The following is a 15,918-nucleotide window of genomic DNA, read 5'->3' on the forward strand; positions in this document are numbered from 1 at the left end:
AAAAAAATTGGTATTGGTCGAAAAGTAATAAAATATTTAAAATACATTTGCATTTAATTTCAGTAACGTTACAAATACTGAGTCCCAGAACTATTTCGTGGATAAAAATTCCACCCAGCCGCAGAAATAATTCCGGGTTACAGTAGTTCAACACTTAACTAATAACATTATAACTTAACAATATCGTAGACACATACATAAATTCAACATCTGACTAGTTAAAATAATATAAACTATCATAAAATAAGTACTTTCTAATGTTAAACATATTTCAATATTGACTAGATTCAATTTAAGAATTATATACCATTGCATATTTAAGTTTAGACAACTAATGACTAAATATGGGTTACAACTTTGAAAGAACATTAAATTATAATATCCATTTTTGAAAAATAAAAACCTGTAATGGAATTCGAATTTACATAATTAAATAACATAAAAATGAAAATAGCAAGCTGTAAATGCTTTAATGGTCTGAGATTAATATATAATTAGACTAACGTAAAAAAAGTAAATGAAAGAGCAATCAATTAGGGAATTAGTTGTGTTTCGTATCTCGTTTTTCCCGTTCAGATTCCAAATCGATCTGTTCTGGTTCACTCCTGTCTTCACTGGAAATTGCTAAAAAAATAAAAAATACTTAATAGCCATCCTTTATAATAGAATACAAGGCATGTCTTAACCTTGAGCGAATCGACCAGGATCTGAGATTGAAGGAAGTATGTGATGATTGGAAAAAGTCTCAAGGGTCTTTTTTAACGAATTACAATACGATGGCGTGTTCCGTTCGATTGTGATTGGTTAACAACATCTCTAGTCTATGCGTTGACATGAAGCGTCACGTTATAACATCTGCTGTTCGTCAAATCACAGTCGAACGCAAAATTTCATCTTGCGTCTTTAGTACATTCTCACTACGCAGGTATTTTTAAAATGCAACAAACCATGCTTTGTTAAAGTGGTGTAAGTGTGTGTGTCAATAAACCATTTACATGATATTCTTAAAAGCGATAGACATTAATAACTTATTACGTAATAAATATTTTTATCATACAATGTTGTGACTAAGGCATTGAATGGTTATTAATACATTTTCGGCTTGAGCGGCGAGCAGTCCAATGATTTCAGACGTAACCATATCGTACTTATATAAAACGAGGTCTTTTTTTTACGTCTCCATAATATTATCATATCGACTTACTTTCATCTTCACTCCTGAATCCTCTACCAAGTCTTGGCCCGAACCACATTCCCGTGCTATCCGTGCTCTCGCTTTCTCTCTTCGCAAATCCATGACTTCTACCAAACAGAATCTCCTCCAATTTGGAAGGAGATATTTGGATTGGGTATGATCTACCCACGCGGGGAAATGCGTAAAGTTGCCGTTTATGTAAGTCTTGATCTAAAAAAATATTATTAAAATGGACATAAGTACTTGAAGACAAGCACATTACAACATTAGATTATTCTTTATAAAGTTGAATTAATTAATATGTAGTCTTTGAGATTTCTTGACTTAATAAGAAAATATCTCGGATGAATAAATTCTTGTTAAAATTATTTCTTATTATTTACTACGTTTAAATATAAAAATATTTCACCTAACAAATCGTGTATAGGTATCTGCCAGGTCTGATGAGATGACCGTCCAACTCTTGGAAATGGATAAAGGTTTAAAACACCGTCACGGCGTAGTTTCGTTCCGCTATCTGTAAAAAAATGCATATATATATATATATATATATATATAAGGCCCGCAGATTTCCTCAATATGTTTTCTTTAACCGTACGAATGTGTTAAATTGGCACATCGACAGATAGTCCATTGACAAGAGAATCGAATGAATGACCAAAAGCATGTGTAGTCGTAATCTGAAGCCACTTGGCCAACAGTGCTTTCAGCCCGTTAGGCATCCGAATCATTTAAGCATGTAAAACAAAATTTTTGGCGATAACCAAGTAGAGGAAAGTTTCTTGCCCTTCATTTGACAATTGACAGTAAATGTCAATAATTAAAAAGAAACATCGTTCTTAATACCGTGTATTGATGTAATGGTTATTTATAACTCGATGTTACATTTGATAACAATGTACTGTACTTTACGCCGAGAAATATTAAAGAAAATATTTTAATCATCTCCAAGCTTCCGTTTTATTTTTATCTGTCCCGCCGGTTTTATTAAATACTCGAGGGAATTACAAATGCCCCGCGGCAGTCTATTTAATTATTGTTAATATTCTAACGAATTACTGACACCATAATTATTTGTTGCTTTTTCAAAATATCAATTACCTTATACAATTATTTATATTCGTTTATAACCAGTTTTTAACTGTGACTTCGTTCGCTGCTATGTTATAGTAATTTTGAGCAGCATTTAGTATTGACGATGATGAACTTCCATACAAACTTACATTCCCTTTTTGACCGCTTTAATCTCCCTTCATCAAAGGTATGTCTTTTACCAAAACCAACTCTATTACTGTACCAAATTTTATTAAAACTGTGGTCGTGAACGCGTAAAATTAGTATTTATTCATATGTACCATACATATTTAATTAGTAAATATAACATACGTCAAATATTTAAATGAAGAATCTTATAGCCAATACTATGACTTATTAGAGGCAGACATCGTATTTTAGCGCAAGTCATCTAAAATATCAAGATTTTCCTCACCATTAACCACTAAAAGGTAATACTGTAAAGACAAGTATGTAATGGACTAAGTTGCGATATGTTTATAAGTCGGCTTTATCGTTCTTCAGGTATTAGTATGTCCTGGCTTGATCTCAATTTGGTAACTTTATGATGAAGCTATATTGTTTTAGGAAAACTGGCTATATTGAGAAAATCTCTGAAATTTCAGACGGTTTTTCAAAATCTTCTTTGCAAGGTTATTTTCTTGTTGCTGTTGGGACTATAAACATACTATATTAGAAGGGTATATAAATAGTATATATATATCGCCGACTAAACTGGAAATGAAAATAAAAGTACGGCAAGTTGCCACGTGCCATGAGTGAAGCCGCCGTAATAACGTTGCCAACACAGTTTGGCGGTTCTCTGCCTTTTTTATAAGCTCCTACTCAATCTTAAAAAAAATCAATGGCGATACAACCTTATCAGGTCTGGTCCTCAGAGTGCTGTACCTGTATCATGATTATTTGCCGATACAATAGGCAAATAGATGATCAGCCTCCTGTGCCTGATACATGTCGTTGACTTTTTGGGTATAAAGCAAGCCGGTTTCCTCAAGATATTTTCCTAAACGATTCAAGCGAATGTTAAATGATGCTATTCTGATCCCTGTGTGTACAGAATTGAACTGCGCAACTTTGAACATTAAATAAATTTAATTCAAGACTGCATTTATTATACACATATCAAGAGTTAATTCCAACAAGAAGAGCCTTGTTAGAGCGGTTCAAACTAAATGTTTAATATAATTTGTTACCGGCTGTGCCCCAGAGAATATAAGCAAGATATTGTGATATTAAGGGTTGTTTTAAGCGTTTTGGTTCTCTATTATTAACGGAATAAGGGAAATAGTTGCTTACAATTATGGTAATCTACCAGTGTCGATGAATTGCTATGGAGATCCATTTCTTTGTATTATAGCAATAATAATCCAGTTGCGCTACAACCTATAGATAACTCCATATCTCGTATTATTTAGTTTTTTTAAGCAATCAGATTATCAGCCTCTTGTGCCTGACGCAAAATGATGCTAGCTCTCACCGTGGTAGCAAGTTCAAATTGCCCAAATACAAAGACAAAATCTATTTGGGCAAAACCGTGACTCGAACGTACATCATTAGGGTTGATAGTCGCTATTAGACCACCAGGTCACAGTGCACTTGGAAAATAATAGCTATTTTAATGAATTGAAATAGAAATCGAATTTTTAATTCTTATTTATTATTTGAAAAGGGTATACTTTAAAACTTACGTCAAAATCACAAGAGCAAACATCTGATAGTGATTACGATACATTTGGTATTGGAAAACTGAATAATAACTTAAGACTAAATTTGGAATACATTTGTTACAAAAAAATTGCGGGCTAACAGTCTATCGCTTTCACTTGTAATTTGTAGGCTATTGTAGATAACTTATCAATATGGGGAAAACAGGTAACTGGTAATTAAACTAGGGACAGTAAAGTGCAGGGTATGTTACTAATAAAGTTATATCGACTTCCGCCGGATATTATTTTACAGTTGCTAAGAACTCGTGGATTCTAATATTAAACTTTCATATTTAAGCAAGTAGTACTTTTATTACTATTTAACATACCGTGGATTAACTAGTCTTATTAATCTATAATTGAAATTATATCGCTATTGAATAAATACGCATAGAAGTTTGTTTTAAGTAAAACCATTTAAAAGTTTCTATTTAATTTTGCTATTTTAAAATAGAAGATAACAGAGGATATACAAGAACAGATTATCTTCAAGACTGAAGAGAAGTATTAGTTTTGGTGAACAGCTGCATTAAAAATTTAAAGCTTGGATTTTTAATCCTAATTCCACGAAATTGTCATCATAGTAATGTAACATAGCATGCCTCCGAATATCATAATTATTTAATAAAATAAAAAATTAAATTAGGTGAATTTATTCATAATAATTTACGTTTATAATCAACTAATTAATAATATTATTTTAAATAATAACTATTCCCTATCTATAAAAATTTTGCTATCATTTAAAAAAAACAATAGAACATCTGTCAAAAACAATTTTGCAAGCTTACAACAGTTTAAATGTAAATCAACGAAAATAACATTATATATATAGAATGATAAATTCGTACATGCTACGAAGCACTTAAAAGTTTATTTTTATTTAGGTATTTTAAATAAAAGACAACAGGGGTATCATAGTCGTTAGCAATAAATAATTAATCAGTGAGAATATTATCCTAAGGATTAAACTGTTATCTCTACAAGAGCTTTGCACTCATATTGTGGTATGCTTTAAGCTCTATGAATGTCTTAATCATATGAAAAGTACTTTAAATGAAATTTTAGTTTAGTTAATAAAACGTCCGTCTTATAAGTGGTTATGAATATTACTAAATTCATGCGAGTCGATTGTGTTACACGCACATCTGTGCCCGACACATAGTCCATTGTTGGATCTAGGCTGGGTCGTTTTCTCACGGTAATAACCTTACAGTGTAGCTATCATCACTTAGGTCTTAGGTTCATTTTAGGAAAACGCGCATTTAACATCGTACGGTGAAGGACGTCGTGAGAACGGCTGATTAAGCTAGTTGGCTGCGACTTATATACTAATCACGCGTTCGTCTTTGACTTGAAGCATTCAGTGTGCGTGGGTGTAACTCACATCCTCAATGTTTCAATAACATATACTATATTAGTAGAAACAATTTATTCCACACAATGTTCAGACTAAAAGACAACTTTATTTGAAAACCTATATTTAATTTTCCAGTCATACATACATAAATGAAGAAAATGTATTTTTTTAAATTATATGATTCATATAAATAAGATTTAATCAATAGTTGAAACTACAAAAATGGACTTACGAGATGAGCCTGCAATCACGGTGGCTATCAGGAACATGGATATAATTATTCTCGGAGTGGACTGCATTTTCCTGTAAAAATATATATATATTATAATTTGCGCTGAAAGTACTTTGTATATTTATTGTCATAGTATAATAAATAAAATTGTGATTATTATCAATTGTTATCATAATAATAACTAAACCTCATTTAATTCATTCAGACAAAAGAAACACACACTTAATATCTCTCTTTCTGCCATTACCAAACTAGGTCGATTCTTGCTCTTCCGATCTAAATTAACTGCTAAATAAACTGGATCGTCTTCAATTATTTTTTCTCACATTAGTTATCTGGAAGAGATAACTCGACAGCAATAAGGCCACCAGTTGCCCTCCTTTTCATTAATTTTATGTCAATTGTATAATATTTTTGTATGCAACGATGTGTTAATGAATAAATAAAATTTAAACAATTTTGTAATGACCTCTTATAGAACATAGCTCTTCTTCAATCTGCTTAACCTCTGACTATCTTGAGCATTTTCACCTAATCAAAATGTGAAACAAAAATGATGGAAACGTTAATATGGATCATCATCAATAACTAATTTTACCCTTTGCAAATGACCATCGTGGTATGCCCAAACTTCCTACCTATGTTGTATATAAACATATAAAAACTGTAAAATATACTACACCCTATGAGTAAGGATAAGTCTGATTCTCAGTTATTAGACTATAGTGCGCACATAATTATGAAAACAGTATAATTACAATAATAAATATATAATATCTCCCTAACAACTATATTCATAATGAATCGCAAAATATGTTAATAAGCGCAAAACTTGAAGACGACTGGGCCAGTTTGACCTTGATCTCTGGGGAAGATTTTTATGGAGAGAAATTTAAAAAAAAATCAAAATTTTTAGTTTTATTTAGTACTTAGCCAACAGTGTCTATGGGGTGACATAGCGTGTGTAGATACTAAAATCATATAAATTAATCAGTAGGGGCAGCTAGTATATAATTAAACTATTTCTATATCGAACCGGATTAAATATATAAAATATATATTAATGTATATTTTGTTCCAAATATTGTTACACAATGGTGTAATACCAGAAGTAACCTCAAAGCATAGCAAATACTAAAAAAAAACCAAAACAAAGACTAAAATGTGAATTCGTACCGAGTACTTTATACATTTTTAACCATTTAAAGACCACCTTGAAAATGTTTTCACTCTTGAATTTATAATATTTTTGAATGATGTTGAATGTATGTATGAAAAATAAAAATATTTGGTTTGGGGACACCCCTAATCACTTAAGGGTTTTAAAGATCGATAGTAGCAAATTCTCAGACTTACTGAATATGCTTTAAAAATTCATAAGCGTCAGTCTAGCTGTTTCGGAGGAGTATGGGAACGAACATTGTGACACGCGAATTTTATATATATAAGGATAAAGTTTCGGCGTAGTCTGGTTTAGTTTAGTCTAATACTTAAGGCCCTATCTCTGCACCAATATCTGTGTCAGTGTCTCGGGGTGGACTGCGGTACGCAATGGAGAGCTGGAGCACTGAGGCGCGCCGGCCCGTTATAACAATTGGTTATGTATAACATTAAATTAATGTAACTTTATCAATCTTTTTTCTGAAATGTATAGCTTGAAATGGGATAAAATATATCGTGTAAATTTCAAAATCATGGTCTATATACATTTTCGACATAAAATGAATTCAAATTGTCAAAAATTGGCTATGTTTGGATTTTTTTTCTATCGAGCGAAGTTATTTAAATCATGTATCGATCTTTCAAAATGCATACATAAATTACTCAAGTCCACCATATATTTTGTCCATTCGCTATACTTCAAGAAATGATGACAAAAAATGCAAAGAAACAATGTGCTTTTTTGAAGCTTGGCGACCGTATAGGCCCTTAATTATCTATTATTAAAATTGCCTATGCACTAACACTTAGTGAAATAAAATCAGTACCGCTACGCGTCGTAGCTCAGCCCGAAGCTAGTCAAAAAATATAAACTATTCTAACGGATGTGAATGGAATTTTACTTGGAGTAGAGACTCTTGGGCCTTGGGGTTCAAGTGCACAGACGCTAATTAAAGATTAAAGTTGGCGCCTGCTAGATAGTACCGGAGACCCCAGAGCTGGAGCTTCCCTCGCTCAACGAAAATGTATCACAATACAGCGAGGAAATGCTGCCAACGTTAAAGGTACACTGCCACAGGGACCAAAATTCTTAAATTTGTTTTAATTTTCTTTTGATTAATTTTTAATTCTTTTTCTTATTACTATGTATGTTAATTTTTTTTTACTTGAGGTTTCAAATTAGGTACTGTGACATCAAATTTTTCTTAATTAGTGCTTAAAGTCTTATTTAACGGTAAGTAATTTTTAATAAATAATTCTATAATGGAATTACTATTAATTTATGAAGCTCCAAACACAAAGAAGATTTAAGCTCACTATTTCTATGTAATTGAGCAAACGGTCATGCTACAGTGGGCAACGCAATAAATGAGGATTTTATTCATTTTGTAGGGATTGTTAGCGTTATGAATTATTAAGCTCGCCGTTGAGCCGTAGTTAATCCGGACGGAGGTCAAAATTAAGTTACTAAAATTTTGATTTGCGCTGTTGAGGTATGCTTAGGCAGGTTCAATATTTCGGGTTAATTCGATTAAACAATATCCAGATTTAAATATACATGTATAGTTGAAACTAAACGATAGTCATCAGAAGTATCCAAAACTGCATGATTAGAAGTCGAATTCATCCTTGCATGATCCTGGTACGGGAATGAATTGCCTTGGTTCGTACTCAAAAATATATTAAGTTTAAGTTATTGAACTATACTATATAAATCAATAACTCCGTATAGGGTTTAGACAAATGATATGAATAACACGTGGAAGTAATGATGTAAAAGGATCAACCACTAATACGACACTTTTACTATAATAAGAAACTAGGGTAGTATGTGTAAATTTAGCACTGTCATAAGTAATCCAATATGAATTAATAAAATTTGATTTGTAAAAGCAAAGTGAGAAGATCCAATCTCTGAAATCTGAAAAATTGTATGAGGATTCGTAAAAATTAATCATCGCAGAATTAAACCCCTACAAACGTTATACTTATAACGATATTTATTCAAATATCTGTATTATGATTACATGACTTCCTACACATATATAGTTATGTAAGGTAATATGAAATGGACGAAAAAATAATAAAGTACCATCAATATCCCGTCAATACGATTCACACAATTACAAATTAAACTAAGCAATGATCGCATTTATCATAATTTTATTATTTATTTTGCTAGTTTAGTTAGTATATATGTGATTAAACTATCTATAAATATTCAAAAAATATTGTTTTCTATAGATCAAAATAACCCAAACTAAACACGAGTTTTTCAAATCGACACTATTTTTAACTTATGTCTGTTTATAAATTTATTGCGTATTAATTCTTAATTAAGAAATTATCAAAAGCACAGTAAAATCAAGTTTGCTATTAATGTAAAAATACTTACGTTTATTTGACAACTTTACTGTGAACAAGTTATCTCTGTCCCCTACCTGTTGTCACTGAATACTGTTTGCTCCTGTAGGACCTTTATATAGCACGCAACGCCCGCGCTTTGATGAATCTCAAACTGTTGATTATCCTATATGAAACACTTATTAGCATTAGGATTTAATTTAAAAGATCGTTTTACATCTTAATTAAATTTCTGTGAGCAAATAAAATTTTAAGAAGATAGTGTATATCTTCATTTGCTTCCTACGACTATTTCGTAGATGTTGCGTAGCTGTTCATCTCTTATTGCTGTCCTATGGAGGATAAAACAGTTATTAGGCAATGATCTTTGCTATCTTGCCCTTAATGAATCAGTAGACGAGACTGAAGAATTGTTTTACAGTGACCAATCAACATTTATTGCGTTATTTCTTCGTCTGCAAATTAACTATTTAAAAGTAATTTAAATTTCGAACAATAGTAAAGACGATATATTGTCAGATTATATTTCCACATTAATCAATTTTTGTTCCGTAACATGGACGTAAAATTTGGGAACCACAGATCTCTGTATCTGAGCATCACGTCCACGGTTTTACTTAATTCATCTCCACAGCATCCGTTATTTTCAGTTCAACTTTTGAAGTAGCTAATATTAGGTTTTATAATCTCTTTTCTTAATAATGCATTTAATTTTTTTTGCATATAAGACAAAATATTCTCCAATATATAGAACAATATTGTTTAATACTTTTTTTGATATAAGTAAAACCTCCGCTTAGTTGTGTAAGTTTTTAAAATACAAATTGACTTAGAAACCTCTTTTTGATCTTCGCCTTCTAAATATCACACTCTCTCCACTGGCTCTGCGACCCAAAAAGTGTCTTGTCTCCGAAATAAGAATCTTTCTAGTATTCTTATTTTACTAGATGCCCATTGAAGAATTTCCGAACCATTTCGACTTAGAGTCCTTCAATAGAAACCGTAACAATTCTTAAAAGTCCGACATCGCACTCGCGAGCTTTAGGCTATGAAAGTGTCCATGGGCGCTATCACTTAGTTTGAGCTTATGTTGCTTACTTTTATATAATAAGGAGGGAATTGGTTTATAAAAATAAGCAACACAATTGAAAATACACCAATTCTGTGCACATATGTTATAACATATATACATACATACATATAACATATAAATTTAATATATATATAAATATATATATTTAATATATATATATATATATATATTCAAAAATACATACGAGATGACAAATTATATGTTAAACGTACATCGTTTACATTTTTTGTAAAACTTTTCAAAAAGACGAATATTACATAAAAAAGAGATCTTTTTAATGCTGCTGACGTGTGAGCGTGTGTGTAATTTTTTTTTGAATAATTTTATACAGGGCAGAGAGTTGTTTTGTGTATATGTATTTATGTAAATTAAGGCAAAACAGCAAATTAAAATAAAAATGTAATTTGCAGCCCCCAAAACATGTTTTGGATGTTTTATGTTTGATAAAAGATCTAGCAACTTCTCCGGAATGTCTAAAGTCTGTCGTAAAATTACGTCAAATATCTACTTCGGGTTTTAAAATCGGTAAAAACTTAGCAACAGCTTGCAAAACACATACCTGTAGTGTTTACTCCATTTTATATTCTAGGTGTTAATTAAAAGCAACAAACTGTGCTTAAACAGTAATTCGTAGACGTTCTTTCTAAGCCAAGCAATTTACATAATTCATCTAATCCATGATTACCCTAATGAATTTCTTACTGTGTTAATGTTTTCTTGATTAAGTCAAGAAAATTAAAATATATTAAAAATACTTTAATACAAAAAAAAAATACTTACTATAAAAATACTCAGTAAGTTGTTTAGTGTGCGCCTCTCAACTCTCAGGTCGTGTTCGCTAATGAGAATGATTTTTTCTAAACGTACATTTTTTACGTCACATATTTTTTTTAAACATATGTAGCCAGTTTATACATTGTGATACGGTGACGGAAAATCATATCGTCTATGTATATGTTAACCCCAACTATCGACATTGTGTCAGACACAGGTGGCTGATTAATAAAATGTAATAATATATTTTTAAGTGTTATCGAGTACGTTAACGTTTTAATATATTTTTTAATTCTATATAAAACTTAAACTTGCACCGTTGTTTATAATCGTAAAAGTCTTATTCTTGAGTATTCGAATCCTGGCGAGAAATAAATTTTGAATTTATTCAAACGCAAATTCATAAGTGCGATGCGAACGATTCTTTTATCCGAAAGACTGGCTCATGATATTTGATTTCAAATAATATATAAATAAAATACTTCACAATAATAGCCAAGTGCTAATAGTGAACGAGTCTAATAATGCAATAATCGTATTGATAAAATTTTAGCTTACACCCACCTACTTAATGTTCGATAAAAATATTTTACACAGACATTTAACACTTTGTTAAACTTACAATAGATTCGAACATATTCAATTTGATATTTTCTATATACCGTCGAAATCCTTGTATAAAATTCGAATTCTAAGAAGGTAGTTCTTAAGTTTGACGTTAATATAGTCACGTAAGGCACTCACTCACAATTTGCGAGGAGTTACGATATACATTATTCATTGTGTGTATCTAAACAATCTGTTAGCCGACTCCGTTAATGACAATATGTGACTATTTTTTATGTTTCTCGATCCTCATACAATCAATAGTTTGCTTTTTGTATCTGTACTTTTACAGGGTCAATCCTAGCACGAATAATACTTATATTTATATATATATATAATTCTACAGTTTGTCACTGAACTTCACGAAAGGGCTGAAGCTATTTGAAAAAGAAAAATTGTATGCGTTTCGGTGGCGCCCTGGATGATTTAGATTCACAAATCATCTCGGCAGATCGGATAGCTTAAATGGTACAACTCCAGGCACGTAACCAAATCATCTGGGTTCGATTCCCACTCTGAGCTGTCCTATTTATTTTTCGTTTGGCGAAAAAGATGTCCGTGTAATTGAATTATTAGATATACTATTTGTCATTAATTTCATACATTGTTTAATATCCTAATCGATTGAAATATCATGCATGACAACGTCTGTCGTTTCGTTTATATCACGGATTTAATAAAAAGGCTTGGCTACGAAATATCAGAGGACCAATTTTTTCAGGCAAGTAGATCGACCTTCGATTCCTCTTCTAACGGACAAACGGGACGATAGGTTCACTCGCCGAGTTCTGGCAAGGTGAATGTACGCTATTCAAGAGGTTGGAATCCGTGGTTTAGATTGATAGCTGGAAGTCCTGACCTCAATACAATTGAGCATGTCTGGAATGTTCGTAAAGTAAGATTGGTGCAACCTGCTCCAAAAAATATCAAGGAGCTAAAAAGAGTGGGATGGGACGTATGTCACAAAATGTTAATAAAAATATCCTGGAAAGCATGACCAGTCCGCGACTTGAGTGTTTCTTTGTTCCAGATCTCTCATTTGTGGAACATTTTCGGAAGATTACAGATGCCCCCTTGAAATATGCAAAAGAAGTTCTTCGGAAATTTATATAAAAGAAGGTAGGTTAGGAAAGACCTTCAACTTCTTTTCATACCTCTACCCTACTAAGTTCTTAAGGGTATGATTCACTGGATGTTTTTATGGATTAAGCATAATTAAAAACTAATCAAAAAGCGCATACTTGCTGGGAGAGATTATGAGACTATACGTTCTGGACAGTTATCACCGCTGCCGGAAACATAACCTTTATGCTGTGCATTCGACTCGCACTGTCCAGCATCAACAAGCTCCCAATCCCCGCTTACTCTCACAGCTTAATAGTTTTCTCGACTTGACTCGAGCGACGTATTTGTGAAGCGTATGGTAAGTCATATATAAATATACTTAGAATAGATTAGTATTACTGTGTGTGTGGTGGGATTGGAAGTGCATTATTCATTATGAGCTGTTACCACCAGGCAGGACCATAGATTCATAAGTCTACTGCGAACAACTGATGAGATTAAATCAAGAAGTTGAGAGAACGCGGCCGCAATGAATCAACAGAAGGGGTGTGGTTTTTTATCATGATAACGCTAGACCACAAATCTTTAGGCACTCAGCAAAAATTAAGAGAGCTTTGCTGGGAGGTGTTAATGCATCCGCCGTATAGTCCTGACCTTGCACCTTCAGATTTCCACCTGTTTCGGTCTCTTCAGAATTCAATTGTCGCGGTATTTTTATCAGAAGCCCCAAAATGTATATAGCAATGGGATCATGTGCAAAAAGTTATCGAACAAAATGGTACTATTATACTTTAGTTTAATGTAAATAAACAATATTAAAAAGTGAATTTTCTTAAAAAGTGCGAAGAAACTTTTTCATCAACCTAATAGATGGCAAAAGGCTGTCTATTTTATAAAATAACTCAATAATATTTAGTTTTATATTATTTTTAGTTGAAATTTTGGCCATACATAAGCTGTAAATAAATAAAGGACGTCACACTCGTTTTTAGGTTTTTACAATATTTTTTTTTTAATTGTAAAAACTACTTTATTTAATATTACTTTTTTAAACTAACATTATTTAAGGAAGTAAAATTCTTCTTTTCTTTATTTCCGACAACGAACATCAGAATTTATTGATTATAAGTACAGATGCCTGTTAATTTACAGTATTGTAAGTATACAGACATCGGACGTTATTAAATATCATTGCATGAACTGATATCGACCTTAGAACGTAAATTACATTGTTATATTATCAATATCATTTGCAAACGATAAGAGCAAAAAGTATGATAATTATATTAATCAAAAAATTATGTAAGTTATAGATTTTTGGTTTGTAGCTTCCGTATTATTAAAAACCACGCCATCTATGATGTATAATGAGAACTACGTTACCGAGTTTTCAGGGACTTTAGAAAAAATGAGTTTACTGCTCTCTAATAGCAATAATTGAAATCATCTAGTCGACATACTAGGTAACTAATAAGAAGTAACTTTATAACTGTTAAAAAAAGATAGCGCTTATATCATTTTTATTACTTTTAAATATTTTATACTGTTTTTATGTTTTTGTTATTTTCTATAGAAAATAACATACATTATTTTTCATATTTTATATTAAAGTTTACTTTATTTTATAAGCAAGATTTACCTGTGTTTTAGGTAATCCATGTTAACCAAAAACTTAATATTTCTTTTGCATATTAATAGATGTAATCAGTATTAATTGTAGTCCCCTCCCCACCCTCACATAATAGGTAAAATTCGGGTAAGATTTTACAATAACATTCATTTGTACCACCATGATAATTTGATTTTTTCCTAATTATATTTAGATACTTGTAGTAATATGGAAATTTGGTAATCTGAAATTTTATCCTAAGTATCTTTTAATTTAGAATATATTAATTTTCTTATCAGTATTTCAATTCGGTGTCTTTTCTATTCGTTATGTTGTGTGCTTAAATAAATAAACTTAATACATTAATTAGGAATCTTGTTAGAAATAAGACTATTTTAAGACCAATGTGTTAGACTGCTTGTATATAGGAACTTAAATAAACTAACAATCGATATTTTATATTTTCGGTCGAGGTATAAGGTCGAGAAGTTATATACATAGCGATCAGAACAACTTTGATAAATATTGTTCAACCAACGCGTTTCAGAGTATGACGCTATCGCAGTGATTGTAACCGTAGATTGTAGGTGTCTGGATGAATCATAGCGGCATTTGGCGATATGAAAGCAATGTTATATAAAAAAATAATGTATTTGTATGTACCTTTTGTATAGCAATCAAAGATCTTCCTACTAGAGTTCTTAAAAATCGACTATGTACTACTTTTGGAAAAAAGTTATTGTTCTATTAATTATTATTTGCGTGAAACATTTTCAATAATATTAATTTGATGATATGATGATGTAGTGATAAAATAATATAAGACTCGTAATTTAATTGTACCATTTAAAATAATTTTGCACGCCGTTCTGGCACAAAATGCGTACTTTAGATTGTACCACAAATTATAATAAGGCAAGTCAGCATACGGACATAACAAAGTCGTACTTTTATTAAAATAAAAATCTTTTGTGGTTTGTGGATGAATGTTTTTTATTCAACGCAATAAAAAATTGTCATATATTTTTTTTGTATAACAAGATTGTAAAGCACTCGAAACGAATATTATGTAATAAAATCTCGTTAACGAAGTTTCATTAAAGAAAAATGCATAGCTAAACGTGGCTGTTTGTCTGCACTTTTATATTTATTTAATGTCGTATAAGTGATTTACTAGGAACAGAATGCTGATAATCTACTTGCCTATTAGAAAATACAAATGATCACAAAGCCGACACAGAAATCTAAATCCCAGGCCTAAAAGGTGAGCGCCTCTGTTAAATACTACCTCGGTTCAGTTTCAGTTTTACGAAAAATTTCTCTTGTTAGAATAAGGACTTTGGAAATATGTTATTCACTAAAATAATACTTCTAAATAAATTATTAAAAGTAAACCACATCATACATAATGCATTTTCTATACTATTAGTAATAATCTAATCTAAAATACATAACAATTATTGTGAATTCAAATAGAAAATCGTACTTACTAGTAACTTAGGAACCAGAAAGGCGCTAACACCGCTTTTTTTTAAATTGATCAGCCCACTACCGATTATGTCAAGCTCTGGATAAGTAGTGTTTATTCTGTTATATTAGCGAAAAACTCCAATAAGAGGTGTCGGAAATCCTGTTTGACATATTTCAATATTTATATTCATGTCTCTGTTCTTTCCAAC

At 31.3% G+C, this 15,918-nt stretch overlaps 1 protein-coding gene across 1 annotated transcript; it reads right to left on the reverse strand.

Annotated features, from left to right (window-relative positions):
• Nucleotides 1-486: 486 nt before the first annotated feature.
• LOC123713366 (CAPA peptides-like) lies at nt 487-9,175 on the reverse strand. Its single transcript, XM_045666990.1, has 5 exons — nt 9,124-9,175; nt 5,568-5,638; nt 1,605-1,712; nt 1,205-1,405; nt 487-624 (listed from the first exon to the last, which is right to left on the reverse strand). The coding sequence occupies exons 2-5, from the start codon at nt 5,632-5,634 to the stop codon at nt 542-544; spliced, it is 459 nt and encodes a 152-aa protein (XP_045522946.1). The 5' UTR covers nt 5,635-5,638; nt 9,124-9,175; the 3' UTR covers nt 487-541.
• Nucleotides 9,176-15,918: the final 6,743 nt, after the last annotated feature.

This window comes from Pieris brassicae, chromosome 1 (genome assembly GCF_905147105.1).
Source record: "Pieris brassicae chromosome 1, ilPieBrab1.1, whole genome shotgun sequence".
Classification (NCBI taxonomy): domain Eukaryota; kingdom Metazoa; phylum Arthropoda; class Insecta; order Lepidoptera; family Pieridae; genus Pieris; species Pieris brassicae.

What these genes read in the sequence shown, in the direction of transcription:
- LOC123713366 (XM_045666990.1), bottom strand. Translation starts at nt 5,634, where the DNA reads ATGCAGTCCACTCCGAGAATAATTATATCCATGTTCCTGATAGCCACC. An exon ending in CGTGATTGCAGGCTCATCTC is followed by an intron (nt 1,713 to 5,567) that starts GTAAGTCCATTT and finishes ATTTTTTTACAG; the next exon opens with ATAGCGGAACGAAACTACGC. An exon ending in ATTCAGGAGTGAAGATGAAA is followed by an intron (nt 625 to 1,204) that starts GTAAGTCGATAT and finishes TTATTTTTTTAG; the next exon opens with CAATTTCCAGTGAAGACAGG.